The sequence below is a fragment of the Halichoerus grypus genome, chromosome 10 (assembly GCF_964656455.1).
Source record: "Halichoerus grypus chromosome 10, mHalGry1.hap1.1, whole genome shotgun sequence".
Classification (NCBI taxonomy): Eukaryota; Metazoa; Chordata; class Mammalia; order Carnivora; family Phocidae; genus Halichoerus; species Halichoerus grypus.
In genome coordinates this window covers 84,255,397-84,272,008 of record NC_135721.1, presented here as the reverse complement: position 1 = coordinate 84,272,008, position 16,612 = coordinate 84,255,397, and the positions used below count along the sequence as shown (strand labels likewise).

The 16,612-nt window shown below is 53.4% G+C and overlaps 1 protein-coding gene and 2 long non-coding RNA genes across 14 annotated transcripts in view; 2 read left to right on the top strand and 1 right to left on the bottom strand.

Moving 5' to 3' along the window:
• The window catches only part of LOC118538545 (uncharacterized), a 109,042-nt gene extending 98,541 nt beyond the window's left edge, over nucleotides 1-10,501 (bottom strand). For 9 of the 12 annotated variants that reach the window (XR_013441897.1, XR_013441900.1, XR_013441899.1 and 6 more), the window contains exon 1: nucleotides 9,224-9,359. This is a non-coding gene — a long non-coding RNA (uncharacterized LOC118538545). Of the gene's footprint in view, nucleotides 1-634; nucleotides 770-9,223; nucleotides 9,360-10,141 lie in introns of those variants that run through there. The other 3 variants (XR_013441901.1, XR_013441898.1, XR_013441902.1) reach the window with 3 other exon arrangements.
• Nucleotides 10,502-11,237: 736 nt separating this feature from the next.
• On the top strand, nucleotides 11,238-13,274 carry LOC118538546 (uncharacterized). The gene is made up of 3 exons (XR_004918674.2): nucleotides 11,238-11,526; nucleotides 11,753-11,812; nucleotides 12,559-13,274. It is a non-coding gene; the product is annotated as an uncharacterized LOC118538546 (long non-coding RNA).
• Nucleotides 13,275-13,448: 174 nt separating this feature from the next.
• POU3F3 (POU class 3 homeobox 3) lies at nucleotides 13,449-15,059 on the top strand. Its single transcript, XM_036096549.2, has one exon. It carries the CDS (start codon nucleotides 13,488-13,490, stop codon nucleotides 14,985-14,987), a length of 1,500 nt encoding a protein of 499 aa, XP_035952442.2. The 5' UTR covers nucleotides 13,449-13,487; the 3' UTR covers nucleotides 14,988-15,059.
• Nucleotides 15,060-16,612: the final 1,553 nt, after the last annotated feature.

Here is a 16,612-nt window from a genome sequence, read left to right as displayed (position 1 = left end):
ATTTCAGAACTGAAAAGGTGTGGGTGTCTTCAGTTCCCCCCAAAATTGCCCATCACTGGAAAGGAGCCAGTAAACTGGAAAGGGACTGAGGACAGTGGCACATAACAGGAGCACAACTAGTCAGCTAAAGACACAGCCAGCATGTGATTTTCAATTGATTGCTACCTCCTCCCTAAGCGTCCAAAAATAAAAACAACCTCCAAGCAGTTTTTAAGACCAAGACAGAGAGGAAGCAGATACACAAGCCCCTGAACCGTGGCTTCCCGGTGAGTGAAATCCAGTCTTCAGAGCAGGCTGGATGATGGAAACGCTCTCGGTGGCATTTCTCAGCGAACATTGTCCCTTTCAGTCTTACCCTCGCTCACGTGAGTCGGGGCGTCCATGAATATCCCCGGACCACAAGAGGGATCTCTTTGGGAATCAGACGGGACGAAGGCAAAAGAAGGAGACGCACGTGCAGAGATGGGGTGTGTGTTGGGAAGGGGGGGGTTGTGGGTGAACTCCAGGCTTGCAGATTTAGATCTCAAGGCTGAGAATGTTACGCTTGCACTGGAGCATCCCGTACCGCCTCCTGCCCTGCCCTGCGCGCGCACCGCACTCACACGCACGCCCTCGCACACGCACACACTCGCACCGGCACACCGCTCCAAGCCGCTCCGCTCGCCGGACTGCTGAGGAGGAAGCCCCTCCGAGGCGCGCTCGCCGGAGGTGAGGCGGCCTGGCCCGGCACTGACCCCCGCGAGCGCACCGCGCGGCTCTCGGGGCTCCGGAGCCCGCGCGCCCGCAACGAGGCGCGCGGCCGCCGGCACGAGCGGGGGCTGCCCGGCGTGGACCGGACAGGAGGCGGGAGCAGGCCGTGAAGGGGGGTGTCGCCGCCGCCTCCCTCCCCGCGCCTCCCGGCGTGCCCTCGCTCCCTCCTCACGCCCCGCCCCGCCGCGCCTCCGCCGCGGGGAGCTGGCGTTCGAAGGAGGCGGTGGCGCCGCGTGTGCGCGCGCGTGTGGGCGTGGCCGTGGGTAGCGCGGGGAACCCACGCGGCCCGGGGGCCCCCGCTAGCTGCGCGCTGGCTCCTCCCGGCGCTGGCCTGCAGGGGGCGCCGCGCGTTGGCGCCCCGGAGAGGTAGGGTGGTGGGGGAACCAGCAGCCAGCCTCCCCGCGCCGAGGAGGGACCGGGCGGAGGACCCGGACAGAAGCGGGTTTCCCCCGCGCCTCGCGGAAAGGGTCGGGCGGAGTCCTGAGGCCGGGGCTCACCCGACGCGGGACTGAGTGATTGCACGCTGTCACCAACGAGAGGCCGCGGGGCGTCGCAGCCCGCTCTCGGGTCTCTGCGGCTGGAGGAAGCCACGAGCTGGCAGGGGGAGTTTGCCACCTGGCTGCTTGGCTTGGCTTGGCTCAGTCCTTACTCTGGAGTTGGGAGGGGGAGCCTTTCTTTTCTCTCCTCGCACAGCCGCGCAAAGCGTCGCAAAGTTTCCCACCACTCGGTGAACGAAGGCGGATCAAGTTCGAGCCTTGCTTCCTGGCTGGGACGACCCGAAAGTACCAGAAGTCTGGCCCGCGAGCTGCGCCCTTGGCTTCCCCAGCAGTCACCTCAAATGCACGCCCCTTCCCTGGCCGAGCGCGGATGCAGCGGGTCCTGGGCTGGGGAACCGGGAGACCCGGGAATCGGCTGCCGGCGCCGCGCCCGCCCCTGCCCAGCTCGCGGGCCGTGCCCGCCTTCTCGCTCGGCGGGGCTCTGCGCCCCCACTTCCCCCCCCCCCCGGGGACTTGCCCACCCTGCAGCATCGCTGGAAGGGAGGAGAATAGGGGCCACGCTCCCAGAGGTACAGAGTTCGAGTCCTCACAGGCCACCGAGGCGGGAGCTTGATCCGTCCCGGGGACTCTGCACACACCCCACGAGGGCGCCCAGGATCAAAAGTGCCTTTGGAGTAAACCTGACTTTGTGAAACCTCAAACTCTGGGGTGTCCACGTCCCTTTCTCATTCCAGAAGTTCAGCTGAGCTTTGGATAATAACTGTCCCCCGTCCTGATCGGGACCCAGCAGCCAAGCCAAGGCCAGAGGTGTGCGAATTTTTTTTTAAAGACCCACACCTTATAAATGTGAGATTTTTATCAGGCAGTACAGATTACTTAAAGCGTACCATTTCTCCGCGATCCAATTTTATTAGGATTTACTCTCATTTGTGCTCCACTTCTCTGGGGAAATAATGCTTTGATTAATGTAATCCTGGCCCGGGATCCGCCACATGCCCCTCGCCTCTCTCCCAAGAGAAAGGGCCTGTTTGACAAACAATAACAGAGCAGTAACTCTTGCAATCTGCCCACACCTTTGGGGGTGGCTGGGGAGAGGGTGACACACGTTCAAACGCCGTTTGCAAATGCAATGGTGAGAGAAGGGAGCGGGCTCTGCAAGGAGCGAACTTTCCAGACGCAAAGCCCTGGGCGTCGAGGCGCGGGGGGCTCATGGGGAGGGACTCTGGGTGGGGTGCGCGCGTGGGTGCATGTGCGCGCCTGCCCTCTGATTGCTCCCAGTGTCTGCCTCTTTGTCCCCCGCCTCAGGCCTCCGCCACAGGGATCTGCGCGCTCTCCGTGGGCAGTCCCCGGACCCAGGGCGCGTCCACAGCGCCCACCCGCGGCCCCAAAACACCTCGAGAGCAGATCTTAGGAGATAACCAGGCACCGACCTGAGGTGCCCTGCAGCTGCCAAAACCTCGGCTAGAAACCTAGAATGTGGGATCACATCCAGTGGTTCTCCTCATGCATACATGCATGTCTCCATCCACCCATGCATACATGCATACCATACAAATCTGCGGACGCAGGCACGGAGAGCTGCACCTCACCCTTGCTTCGGGTTGAGAACGGGCGCCCCCTTTCCCGCTCTCCCTCCTCCCGCGCAGCCCTGGCCCCCTCCCGAAGGGAGAACAACAGCTCAATTACGGAAAGGAGCGAAGGAAAGAAATCCCAGGCTCGGAGGCGCCCGCTGCTGCTTCTCTGGTCCCCTTCCCTTACGCCCCCTCCCCACCCCCACTGTCCCCAGCTCGGGGAGGGCGGGGATGCGGCGGTGCGAAGGGGTCCTGCCCTGCTCCACCAGAACAAAGCCCACCGCGGGAGCCCGCGGCCGCGCACCGAGCCCGTGACAAAGGCGGGCGGGCGGCGCCGAGCTCCAAGTCTGCGCTCCTGCGGCGGAGCGGGAAGGAGGCCTGAAAGGTGGGGAGCGATTTGCACCCTGTTTTTCCTGAGCTGCTCCTTCTTGCTCCTGCGTACCCAATGACCTGTTAGGGTGACTCAGCGTTCACCTCTTCGCTGTCCCGCACCCTTATCTCCCTCTGTCTTGTCCCTTTCGGTCCCCAATCTCCCTGCTTTTTTCTCCACCTTACTCCTTTTACCTCTTCTCCTTCTCCCTTTGCCTTTGCCTCTTTTTTTTTTTTTTTTAAATCTCTTTCCATTTTTCTTTTCCATAGAAAAGCAATGCTAATTTGACTTCTGAAAGCCGCTGTGGGCGTCCAAACGACAGTTTGAAAGACCTTACAGGGCAGTGCTTAGGGAGAAAGGGAGTAATGGGATCCTCTTAATTTTATTAAGCACACTGTGATCTAAAAAAAATAAAAGGCAGTCTAAGGAAGAGGAGCTTAGCCCTGGGGCCCCCACAAGTCGCCACCTATTCGGGAGAAGTCACTTCTGACAGCCACAAATGGGGGGCCGAGGTGGGGAGGGGGTGCGAGATCTCTCTGCTGTGCAATGGAGCCCTTGAGTGTTGGTGTCCCCCAAGGCAAACCTAGTTTCTAGGGAAAGTTCCAATCGGACTTTATAACCCTGGCAAGGAATCGCCTGTCAGACCCCTGCAAGGAAATGGTAGTGTTTTCCAACTTAGGATACTTCAATAGTCAGTGTTTGTCCAAGTCAAGTTTTACTTGTTTTTGCGTTGTGAACGAAAAATAAAGGGAACAGCCTAGGCCGTTTGGACAATACATGCCGTGACTTATGGGGATTTTTGCACCCTGATATAATGCTAAATTAAGATTTGACGTCTCTCAAGCATCACTATAAGCCTGGGATCCTCCCCTTGGGCTTTATTGAGTAAGCAGGCTCCCTACAGAAAATCTGAGAGAAGGGGAGCCTTCAAAGAAATAGGGGATACGTCACTTTTAACTTGGGACAAACCCCAGTACATGAAGCTACAGTGAGCAAGGTCACTTAGTTCTACTGTCAAAGTCTCTTTACCAGATATAGGGCTGAAATTATATTGCTGCAAACCATATAGGGGTTGAAGTATCAAATATCAATAAGCATTGATAATGTATTTTAAAGTTGGGAATGTATTTGAAAGGTGAACAAAATAGCTACGCTTTCTGGAAGACCCCCTGTGGCTGACGGGTCCAGGGTGGGCCTAAGGAGGGAGACTGACATGAAGTGGGAACTTCCACATTCACAGAAGAGGCACTGCATTAAGGACCATTTGGGGAAAATGTCCAAAGGAGCAGCCTTCAGCCTGGTAAGCTGCACCCAGCTCCTCAGACAATAGCTGAGTTCAAATGCCAAAAAATCTAATAATAAAAAACAGAGACACCAAAGTGCAAGAATTGTTTTTTGATGTGCCACGATGACTCTTACCCATCACAAAACTACTCAGTTCCAAGGCAGAAAGGAGACACTGTATAATGTATAGGGAACGGTCTGGATAGAGGGTGCTCCCAAAGGAGAGAGGAGTTCAGTTCTGTTAGAACCACAAGCTCCAAAAATCCAACCACCCCTCTGGCAAGGCTGAGTTAATATTTCTGGGTTTTGTTTTTAAAAACACAGACACAAATGCATGCGCACGCGTGCGCACACGCACACACACACACACACACCCCAAGTTGACCTTGGAATATTTTTCTAGCTAGTACATACCCACATGTTTTGGTTAATAAATCATCATCATCACTCTGGTCAATCAGCTGGGTTCTATGTTACCTAGCCCTGTGAATTTAAATTTGAAGAAGACCATTGTGTTGGGAGTGGGGGGGGGGGTGGGAGGTGAGAGGGGAAGGCAAGAATAGTCCATCACGTTGTGTCAGCTACGGCTTCCCTAGCGATTGGTAGTTTCCATTACCAGACTTGTCAGGTGCATACATGCAGCTAGAGTGGGCAAACACTTGGAAATGGGTTGTTTTAAAAGCATGCACTCGATAACCAACTTATTGTGCCTTTTTCATTTAGATTCCACAATCTGAAATGGCCTGTGGTTTAAAGCAGTCCTACGAGCATCAGAAGTAAAGCTTCTTACTATTTAGGGTGAGAATTTATAGTGTCTGCATTTAAAATTGCTCCTCCAAACCCATCTTAGAAAAAAAAAAAAAGAAAAAAACTAAGTGTTGGCTCCTTTCCTATAGATCAGATAAATCAGTTATCAAAGTGATACAAAGAACTGGGCTGGGTAGGGGGGGTATCAGCAGGCTTCAAAAAAAAAAAAAAAAAAACAACTTAGCAAGACCAAGAAACAACTCATCCACTGCCAAGATGACAAATACTCATTTCCACCCAAAAGCTGCTGTTGAAGAGCCCTTTCCTTTGTATATGGCACACAGTGTGGGTTGTGAGTATGCTTAACATTTTAATTTGTAAATGATAATGCCAAATGTGCTTCTACTCTGCTAAGGTGTCAGAGCACCTTATCATTCTCAAATGGAAGCAAATGAGTGAATACCCATTTTGTGTTTTGTACGTTTGACCCAGGTAATGTTCTTCATTCTCTTGTTTGGCAAAAGCAATTTCACCATCCCCAACAATTAAAAGTCTGTAGTTTTGCCCAGCAAAATAATTCATACCCAGCTTGATCGTTTCCACCTCCAAATCATTATAGATTTCTATAATATGTCAGTTCTCAAATTAACTTGTTGCTTTACCCAGAATTATTATTTTCTGTTTCTTTTACTTTAGGTAACCTAAGACTATAGATATCACAAGGAGCGAACATTCTTTTTCATATGTGTGTGTGTGTATGTGTGTGTCTTTAAGTACCTTTGCAAGAAAGGAAAGTAAGTAGCAGCCAAGATAGTTACAATCACAGATCTCCTGAAACCAAAAAAATACCACGCTCTAAATATGTACAATTATCGCTTTTTCCCCCAAACTGTCTGGCTAAATAGAAAAAAGTTTCCTTTCTCCTTAATAATTTTTAAATGCATTTAGCGACCCTGGGCGCACAAAGTAAACTAGAGCTTGGAGGCATTTGTCCAGTTCACGTGAATCTCCCCCAGAAGTCTTTTGTCTGAAAAGTCCGGAGAGCTGAAGAAAAAGCAATGTTTGGACTCAGATTACACAGTTTCCTCAAATTTCCACCTTGTTTTATTAGCACAAATCTGACAGTACATTTCCTGACTCCAAATGTGAGAGCTCGCGTTTGAAAATCATGAATTAAAATGTTGTTCAGAGTATCTGCTTTGCTTATATTATTCCTATAATCTCTCAACTCTCCTGGAATTAAATGCCATTTATAAATCCAAACCTTGACTTTTTCAAGTTAGTTTCAAGGAAAAACTTCTGGTGGCTGGAACCTGGTTGACTTCGAGTTGAGTTTGAAAGAATAAGGTGTCTTTTCCCTTCTTCCAGAGGGACATTGGGGCTTTCACGAAACGTGCCCCCTTCCTAACAGGCTCTGTGACACATTCACAGGTGCGTTGAACCACTGAACCGTGGAAGCCAGCTTCTCACTTCCAGTCACTCATGGCTTCCCTTCCTTAGTCATGGTCTCTAAATCTCCTTGGGAAAATTGTTAGTGACAAACTGACTAATTCCTCAGAACCGGTCAGGATTTGCCCTTCACTATTTTAGGAAGTTTTCCGCACATCTTTTTCATCCTTTGCCACAATAAAGTCCAACCTTCATTGGCAGTATCTAAAAATCTCTGAGGCAGAAACCTTGTGCTCTACTAAAACTTTTCTTCAACTGTGTTAAGTAATATTGTCCTAAAAAGTTTCAAGTCCACAGTTACCTCTCACCAATGGCTATTTTGTATTTTCTTTTCCCTAACGAGGCTTTCCAGGGTAAATCCAAAATCCTTCTACAACTATAGGAACTAGCAAGAATTGAAGTAGCCATTAAATATCAAATGGAGTAAAAGGGTTCCTGGAAGCCTTGACTAAATCTCCAAGAGCTTGAGTTTTATTTAGAAGTCAAAGCATGTATCAAGTTGAAGAACGTTTATTATTTAACAGATAATACCTTAGAACGCATTTTTGCTCTCTTGACTGACTTGCTTCCCCAAAAATACAACCTGAAATGTAGCATCTTAAGTAACTTATTCTATGCCCTTGATAATTTTTTAAATGTTTTTGCTTTCACAGCCCAATTCTGTTTTCCAGTCCTATATACACTTCACTGAGAGAAATGGACAAATGCTTTTTTGGCTTTTCTGTGGGTTTTTTGTTTTGTTTTTTTTTTTTTTTTTTTTTTTTTAACTGTATTTCCTTCAGGGCCATTTCACAGACAGGGATGGGTGGGAGACGGAGAGGTCACGGTCCTCATTTTTAAAACCCTGTGTTATGTAATGAATTCACTCCTCATTGTGAATATGCATAGAAAGGTAGGGGTGTTTGTTCCTTTGGCAAGTTTGGAGGAGCAGATTTGCTTTTCAAACAGCTACATTTTACCTGCTAAGACGAGTCAGTGCGCCCCCTGCTGACAAGTCAATAGTGCGACTCCTGAGCACTTCCAAAGTTTATTTTGTTCAGTAAACCGTGTCATATAAAATTAACAACAACCAATAAAATTAGCTTATATGTTTCAACTGTAAAAGTCCAAAACAAAATAAAGCTAGTTTTAGTGGCGCTAGAAATCTCTAGTTTGGCTTCTTCTCTTTGGCTGAACCAAGGTCCTTTTATCTAAAGCCCAGTGCACAAACATATAGCTTAATGTGACTAGTGTTCTTCCTTTTATTTCTTTCTCTATGGCAACCAATATGCTCTGCTCAGAAATGTTCCCCATCAAGGAAACAAATGATCTTCAGGGAGCAGCTCTATATGGCATCTGGTCCAATGGAGCACAGAGAGTTAACCCCAGTCAAAAGCAATGCTGCCAAGCACGTAAACAAGGAGTGGAAAACTGGCGATTCTTACCCCCCTCCCCAACTGAAACCTCTTCCTCCCTCCTTACAAACCATTTCACTGATTTGGCATCAACTGTTTCCAAAGAAATTACAAATTTTAAATTGTAAGGTGTTCCGGAGGCAAAAGTGCAATAAAATTCCAGCCATTTGATTCTACCCCCTCATCGCACCAGACGCGGCTTCCTTTAAAAAGAACAAAACCAAGAAGCTTTTACAATCCTCTCCAGCCTATTTCACTAAGGTAAGGTGCCCACACAGGCTTGGCCTTGGCCTAGCTATTTCCTACAGCCATATTTATCTAATTAACTGCACCTCACAAGTAAGTTCCCCCTCGATTTTTACAAAACCCAGGGACAGTGGCAAGGGGGGGGGGTGCAAAGCTGGCTGTCAAAATGGAAAACAAAGTAAAATCTAGTTTTCAATAATAAAGGTCCCGCTTCCTTTGGGAATAAAGTGTAGGATGTCCTGGTTAGTTTTGATTGATCACCCTCTTTTCTGATGGACTTTCACTACCGAGCTGGGAGGCAGCAACTAAGACTGCTCCCCAGACTCGGCATTAACCAGGGGTGCACTGACTTCCTGCCTCCTCTTCCTCCCCTGCTTCCTTCCACTGCGGCTCTCTGCCCTCCCTTTGCCAAGCCCTCCCCCCATCCCCCTGCTCCCAGCAGGAATCCCCCCACCACAATCCCAGACAAGCACACACGGGTCACCACATCAGCCCTGGCTACAGAAAGGGGGTATCTTCCCCTCCAGTTCTGATTCGCTAGGAAAAAAAACCCAAAGCAAGAAATATGTATAATATGGCGTGCTTTATAATCATTTTTTCTAGGGCTTCCCCCCCACACACACAATCAACAATTAAAATTAATAGCACTCTCCTCCCCCACCCCCCAAAAAGTGAAATGCCTCACAGTGGGGAGCTTTGGAATGAGTCCATCTTTTTATGTAATATTTTAGCAGGGTTGAGTTTTTTTACTCTCCCCCAGCACACTTTCCCTTCCTTCCTTCAAAACAGTTGCTCTGTGAACCCTCTCTAGTCCCAAGCAATGAAAATAAGCTCCCAAACCTACAAGAGCATAAATAACCCGGAAAAGAGGGGGAGAAAGAGAGAAAGCAGGTAAAGAAAATGAAAAGCACTTACCGAGCAAACTTCCAGGGTTAGATTTTAAAATAAAAGAAGATGTTTTATTATTTTTTTAAAGGTGCATGGGAGGGGGGGGAGGCATATTCTCAACTCCCCAGAACCGATGCATCCTTAGTCTTCCCTTTACACTGACTCCTCTAAACCCAGCTCTCCACCAGTCTATTATTTTCACCAAAATATATGAAAATGTATGCAAATGAAAATCAGCACTAACTGTTCTCCCCTTGTTATATACTTTGGATTTTTTTTCCAGACAAAACAATCACACTCGGCAAAGGGAGGGGGCGGATGGGGTGGGGCTGGGTGGGGGGAGGCTGGGGAGCTCGGGAGAACTAAGTACGCGGAAAGGGGGGAGGACGAAGGGGACAGACCTCGGAACAGAAGTGTATTTCTGTTATCGAGGAGCACAACGTTTTGGGGGGCTTCCCATATGCACACACACCCTCCTTGAAAAGAAAGAAAGTGGATCTGTTTGCAGAGGCGCTATCACGTTTCATCAGGCCACCTGAGACTGCCTTTGAAAGCGTGTACTGTGAAATTCATAGCAGTAATTTAGACAAAATCCTCACTGTATATTAATGAAAGGCGGCCCCATGGCTCTGTTCCTATCCTCCCCATTCAGTGTAAACAAAACCACGAGACTCTCTCGGTTTTTGAGCCGGATCCAAGCAAAATCGGCAGGAAAGGAAAACACGGGGTGCTGGCACCGACTATTCAAACGTCTGCACCTGGAGATCTCAGATTTATTCAATGAAATCTGTGTTTCATCTTTTATATATACATATACACATACATAAATATAAAAAAGGAACGTTAGGGGGACGTAGAGGGGGGAAAATCCGTTGTGTTTGGGGTTTGGTTACCGCTGCCTTTCAGATCTGTACCTTAGCAATAATGGCTTTGCTAAAAACCTACCTACGGCGGTATCTCTCACCCGGCAATCAGGAGCTGGACGAGATCCTACAGAAATCCTACGCGTCTACTGTTAATCTTGAGATCACGCAAAGGCGTAGCTTGCGGCTGGGCTGGAGAGCTCTGGCTTTAACTGAGTTCACCTAACTGCGTTCAGCCAGAGGAATTATTCATCGGGAGAGGGCAGCCCCGTTCACAGCTTAATCGGAGCACACCGGCGGCTCCGCATCTACCTCCAGGGCCGCCGCTCGGCGGCGGGCGCCGCTGGAGCTCGGGACTGCGGGCTGCAGGAGCAGGCTGGGGGCGGTGGGCGCAGGGCCCGCGCACCCGCAGCCAGGGGTGCGGGGCGCACGCCCACGCACACTCATTAGGAACGATGTATTTATTGAATGTCCGAGTTGGGTTAGTTCATTGGAAATCCCCGAGGAGGGTTCAATTTGCCCTTGTTTTCGTTGCCACTTTCTCTTTTTTCTTGGTTCGCTGAGGTTCCTCTGTGCAGCGTTTCCGCTTGGCCGCGTCCCCCCACCCCCGCTTCTCCCGCCTACCCTGCGCGCGCCCCCTCCCGTCCCCCTTAACTCTTTCAGCCTGGCTGGGGCTGAGAAAGCGTTTGTCGCCGCCAGCCCATCCACTACGCAAACCCATCTGAAACAGAAAAGAAAGAAAAAGCACCACTGTGTCTAAGAATAGCGAGCAAGCAAAACACCACTAATAACCATAGAGGGAGAAAAAATATATATATATACACACACACACACTATATATATATATATATGTATATATATATATGTATATATATACACACACACACACATATGCACACACACGCACAATGTAAGCGGTGGAGGGCGCGGCTAGTGGATCCTGGTTCTTTAGGCCGGCTCCTGCTGCAGTGGGAATTCCCGGAGCCATTGGGGTGGAATACACTTACGATGGATCTATGGGGAAAGGTCGAGCTGATAGCTTTTCAAATACATCGCAGGGCTCTGCTGACCGGCACCCTCCAAACACACAAGGACACGCTCGCTACTTGCTTGAATCCCAGAGGAGGGGGGAGGGAAGAAGGGAGGGAGAGCGGAGAGGCAGAGAGGGGGTGGGGGAGAGAGCGAGCCGCGGCAGCTAGCGGTCCGTCTCGCACGCGCGGGCACCGCGCTGGTCCTGGGCTGCAGGTTTCCCAGATGATGGCATCCGAGAACTTAAACAAAGGGGGACGCCGCCGGCGCAAAGCGGCTGCGGAAAGTTGCGGCGGCGGATCTCCAAGGAGCGTGGCCACGACCCGAGCCCTTGACGATGCGAGCTCTCCCTTTCCACCCCCGCCGAGACAGAGACGGGGGCCGGCTGGTGAAGGAAAAAGGAAACTTTGAAACCACTGGGGATACATCAGCCTATAGGTATTAGCGTGAATGGTGCATCCATGCCGCGCGCTTTACAAATCTCTGGGATGGGGTGGGGGGCGGGGAGGGCGGCAACACAACGCAGTACTAGGTGAAGTGGGTAGGTTGCTATTTTTCATGATTTTTTTCCCCTCTTCATTTTCCTTCTGATTCTAACCCGACCCCCCCCCCCTTTCTCCCATTCCTCCCTCCCTTTTCTCTCCCCTTTCATCCCCCCTCCCAGACTGGTAACGAATGCCCTGAGCCGCGGAGAGAACGCCAACCTCTCGGCCGGACACTAAGAGTTAAGATGTGGCGGAGGGGGTGGCGGGGGAGGGGCGGAGAGGAGAAAGTGGAGAGGGGGAGGGAGGCTGGGCGGGGGTGGGGGGGACGACAGATTTCCAGCTTCTACGACGCTCTGCCTAAATTAAAAAGCAACCAATCGGAACGGCCGGAAGGGGGGCCGCGCGTCCTGAGCCAGTCATTCTGGGCCTGCCAATCACCCAGCGGGTAGCCAATCAGCGGGGGCCCTGGTGCTCGACTTCCTTGTATTTGGGAAAGTGTGGTGGTGGGTGCGCGCTCGCGGCGGAGGGTAAACATTCGACAGTCCCTGCTCTGAGAGGGAGGGACAGAGAGCGAACTGTCAGATCCCAGCGAGAGCGGGCGGGCGAGAGAGGGAGAGAGAGAGAGAGAGAGAGGGAGGGAGAGGGAAAGTGAGAGAGGGAGAGAGAGCGCGAACGAGGGCGCAGAGCGAGCTCCCGCTGCAACTCCGCTCCGGCTCGGCCAGCGCCAGCGCCGTCGGTGCACTCTACGAGCCGTGCAACGTGCCCGCTGGAGTTGGTTGTGTATCAAGGATCCCCTATATGCACACACATACCTCCACCTCCACCAATGCACTCTTCTTCCTCCTCCTCCTCCAGACAACTGCTGGGAAAAAAATAAAACACCAACCCCAACCGTCAGCAACAAGGTAACAGAGCCATTCGACCTCATTTTTCTCCTGTTCAATTTTTTCCTTGTTATATTTGTTTCCTAATTTCTGCCCAAAAGGAAAGATGTCGCATCAGACTGTGACTGTTGCGAGGAGAATGAAAAAGGACTCTTGTTTCAGAGGCAACCAAGAGCTCCGGCAATAGCAACTTCAGAGAAATGCACCATCGCAAGAAGTTTTCCTAGGACAGAACAAAACTTGAAAGGACCAGAGAAGGAGAGCAGGAGCCCGCCTCTCCTCTCCGCACACGCGAGCAGCCAGCATCACCACGCCTTCAAGGACGAAAAAAGTTTTACTACTCTAAAGGAAAACCAGTGAAATGTGTTCCTGAGGAGGAGAGAAGAGAGCGGGCAAGGGAAGGAGCGGTCCGGTTGCTGGTCATCCATAATTTGGTTAAGGAAGAAAGGAACGGCTGCTTTCTTTGTTGTCTGCCGTGAAATCTTCACTTAGCAGGTGGACTGAGCCCCGCGCCGGGGCAGAGTCCGCACTCGCCGGAGGACAGCAGGAGGAGCGGGAGCCGGCGCGCCCCGCCAAAGAGCCCGGAGCGCAGGCCCGCGCCCCGCCGGGTGAGCCCCGCTGGAGCTAGCGGAACGCGCCGGGGCTGGGGGGCGGCCACGACCCCCCCTGAAGGGGGCGGCCACGGAGCGCGCTCCGAGAAGCGAGCCCCCCTCCCCAGAGCGCTGCTCCTGCTGCTGCTGCTGCTGCTGCTGCTGACCAAGGCCGGCCGGCGACCCCCGCGCCCTGCCGAGCGGCCTTGCAGCTGCAGCCGGGGGCCGCGGCGGCGGCGGCGGCGGCGGGGGCGGAGGCGGCGGAGGAGGAGGCGGCGGCGAAGGCGGCGGGGCCGGCCGGGGCCCGGGGCGGGGGCGGGGGAGGAGGGGGGAGAGGAGGCGGGAGGCGGGGGGGCGCGGCGGCGGCGGCGGCGGCGGCCGCGGCTGCTGCTGCGGCGGCGGCGGTGGTGGCGGCGGTGGGGTGGCGGGAGCGGAGCGGCATGGCCACGGCGGCTTCTAACCCCTACCTGCCGGGGAACAGCCTGCTGGCGGCCGGCTCCATTGTACACTCGGACGCGGCGGGAGCCGGCGGCGGTGGGGGCGGCGGCGGCGGGGGCGGCGGCGGCGGCGCGGGAGGCGGCGGGGGCGGCATGCAGCCCGGCAGCGCCGCCGTGACCTCGGGCGCCTACCGAGGGGACCCGTCCTCCGTCAAGATGGTCCAGAGCGACTTCATGCAGGGGGCCATGGCCGCCAGCAACGGCGGCCATATGCTAAGCCACGCGCACCAGTGGGTCACAGCCCTGCCCCACGCCGCCGCCGCCGCCGCCGCCGCTGCCGCCGCCGCCGTGGAGGCGAGCTCGCCGTGGTCTGGCAGCGCCGTGGGCATGGCCGGCAGCCCCCAGCAGCCGCCGCAGCCGCCGCCGCCGCCGCCGCCGCAGGGACCCGACGTGAAGGGCGGCTCCGGACGCGACGACCTGCACGCGGGCACCGCGCTGCACCACCGCGGGCCGCCACACCTCGGGCCCCCGCCGCCGCCCCCGCACCAGGGCCACCCGGGGGGCTGGGGGGCCGCCGCAGCCGCAGCCGCAGCCGCCGCCGCCGCCGCCGCCGCCGCACACCTCCCGTCCATGGCCGGAGGCCAGCAGCCGCCGCCTCAGAGTCTGCTCTACTCGCAGCCCGGGGGCTTCACGGTGAACGGCATGCTGAGCGCGCCCCCGGGTCCGGGCGGCGGCGGCGGCGGCGCGGGCGGCGGCGCCCAGAGCCTGGTGCACCCGGGGCTGGTGCGCGGGGACACGCCCGAGCTGGCCGAGCACCACCACCACCACCACCACCACGCGCACCCGCACCCGCCTCACCCGCACCACGCGCAGGGGCCTCCGCACCACGGCGGCGGCGGCGCGGGGCCCGGACTCAACAGCCACGACCCGCACTCGGACGAGGACACGCCGACGTCGGACGACCTGGAGCAGTTCGCCAAGCAGTTCAAGCAGAGGCGCATCAAACTCGGCTTCACGCAGGCCGACGTGGGGCTGGCGCTGGGCACGCTGTATGGCAACGTGTTCTCGCAGACCACCATCTGCCGCTTCGAGGCCCTGCAGCTGAGCTTCAAGAACATGTGCAAGCTCAAGCCGCTGCTGAACAAGTGGCTGGAGGAGGCGGACTCGAGCACCGGCAGCCCCACGAGCATCGACAAGATCGCGGCGCAGGGCCGCAAGCGCAAGAAGCGGACCTCCATCGAGGTGAGCGTCAAGGGCGCGCTCGAGAGCCACTTCCTCAAGTGCCCCAAGCCCTCCGCGCAGGAGATCACCAACCTGGCCGACAGCCTGCAGCTCGAGAAGGAGGTTGTGCGGGTCTGGTTCTGCAACCGGCGCCAAAAGGAGAAGCGCATGACGCCGCCCGGGATCCAACAGCAGACGCCCGACGACGTCTACTCGCAGGTGGGCACAGTGAGCGCCGACACGCCGCCGCCGCACCACGGACTGCAGACGAGCGTGCAGTGAAGGCAAGGGGCGCAGCGCAAAGAGGGCCGCCGCCGCCGCCTCCGCAGCCGCTGTCAGCACCGCCACCAACCCCCGCCGCCGCCGCCGCCGCCGCCGCCGCAGCCGCCGCAGCGCCAACCCCGCACTGGGGCCGCACCGGGCCCGGGCCGGTCCGCCGCCCTCCCCTCCGCCCAAAGACAAACATGCCCGGCCTTGGAGGAAAAAGAGAGAGAGAGACGAACCAAGGAGACATTTCTCAAGTCCAAGGAAGGAGGGGCAAAACAAAACAAAAGCGTAATAAATACCCAGACTGTTTTATATACATATATATAACAAACAAAACCGGAAGAGAAAAAGGAGGCGATCATGAGATCTCGTTTATACTGTGGTGGTGTTTCCTTTTTGTTTTTCTTTTTCTTTTTAAAGAAGGGTGAAGATGCCTAGCGCACCAAAACTGCACTCATGAGGGTTTTTCCCACCCTAGGAAGTCCTACACGGCAACGGTGGACAGCACCTAGCACCTGCCTCGTCCTCGCCTCTTTAAAAAAAAAAAAAAAAAAAAAGGCAAAAAAAAAAAAAAAAAGCACCCCTCTCTCCTTTTCACTCACTCCCCCCTCCAAAGGGCTGCCTAAAGTGATCTACCGAAACTTTCTTTCCTGGGAGCGACCTGAAAGAAAGCAGAGGCACCGGGTTTAATCAGGGGTTGACTCTGTGCTCGGGGCCCTGTTTTTCTTGGCCATGTTAAAGTCATTTGGGGACAAATTGACTATGAAATGGGAAGGAGAAAACAAAGAACAGTCTTCAGGAAGAAAAAAAAAAAGGAAATATTCACAGCTTCTGAAATTAACAGACTGAATAGCAAAGCCAAAAGAAAAAGTATCCTCAAAGTAACCTTGGAAATAAAGCATCACGAAAGAGCAGAGGGATGGGCAAGGGAGAAGGGGTTGTCCTCCGAGGAGTGGGAGAGGCCCGGCCGAGTCCTGGGCAGGGCGGGCGGACTGGGCGCGGAGCGAGGCCCCGCCACCAACCCCGGCTTTAATGGCGGTCACTCGGGTGGATGAGGCCTAAAGATTCCACCGCTAATATTTTTTTTATTAATATTTTTTATTTTTTATTTCTGGACTGACTCAGATAAAGAGATTTAGAAGGACTGAGCACCAGCTGATGCACTTCTCTGGACTTCTCTCCTCAATCCGTTGCCAACTTTGATTGAATGGGTGCTGTGGATGTGATTATATAATACTGCCATTTCCAAGCAGTGTTTTTGGTAGGTTTTAATAAACAGACTTTTCAAAAGACGGCAATATAGAATTGTTAGATCCGTTGTTGATCTAAAAATATTTGCTTTATATTTTCATTAAATGACTTCTTTTAATATTTTATTCAGAATACTTATGAACTGCTGCAAAACGGTAATTTATTTTTCCCCAGATCTTGTATTACGTGTTTTTTTCAGACGAGCACAAATCAAAATGAAATGAAAATATGGACAGTTGCTAGGTAGTAAGGGTATCTTTTGATGTGATCATTTGATTGTAATTTAATTTGAGTAGTGATTCCGTAAGAGCTGATCGAGAAAATAAATTTGTTAGAATGAAATAGTCTGTGTCTGATGCATAAACGCTATGTGGGAAGAAAAGATTTCT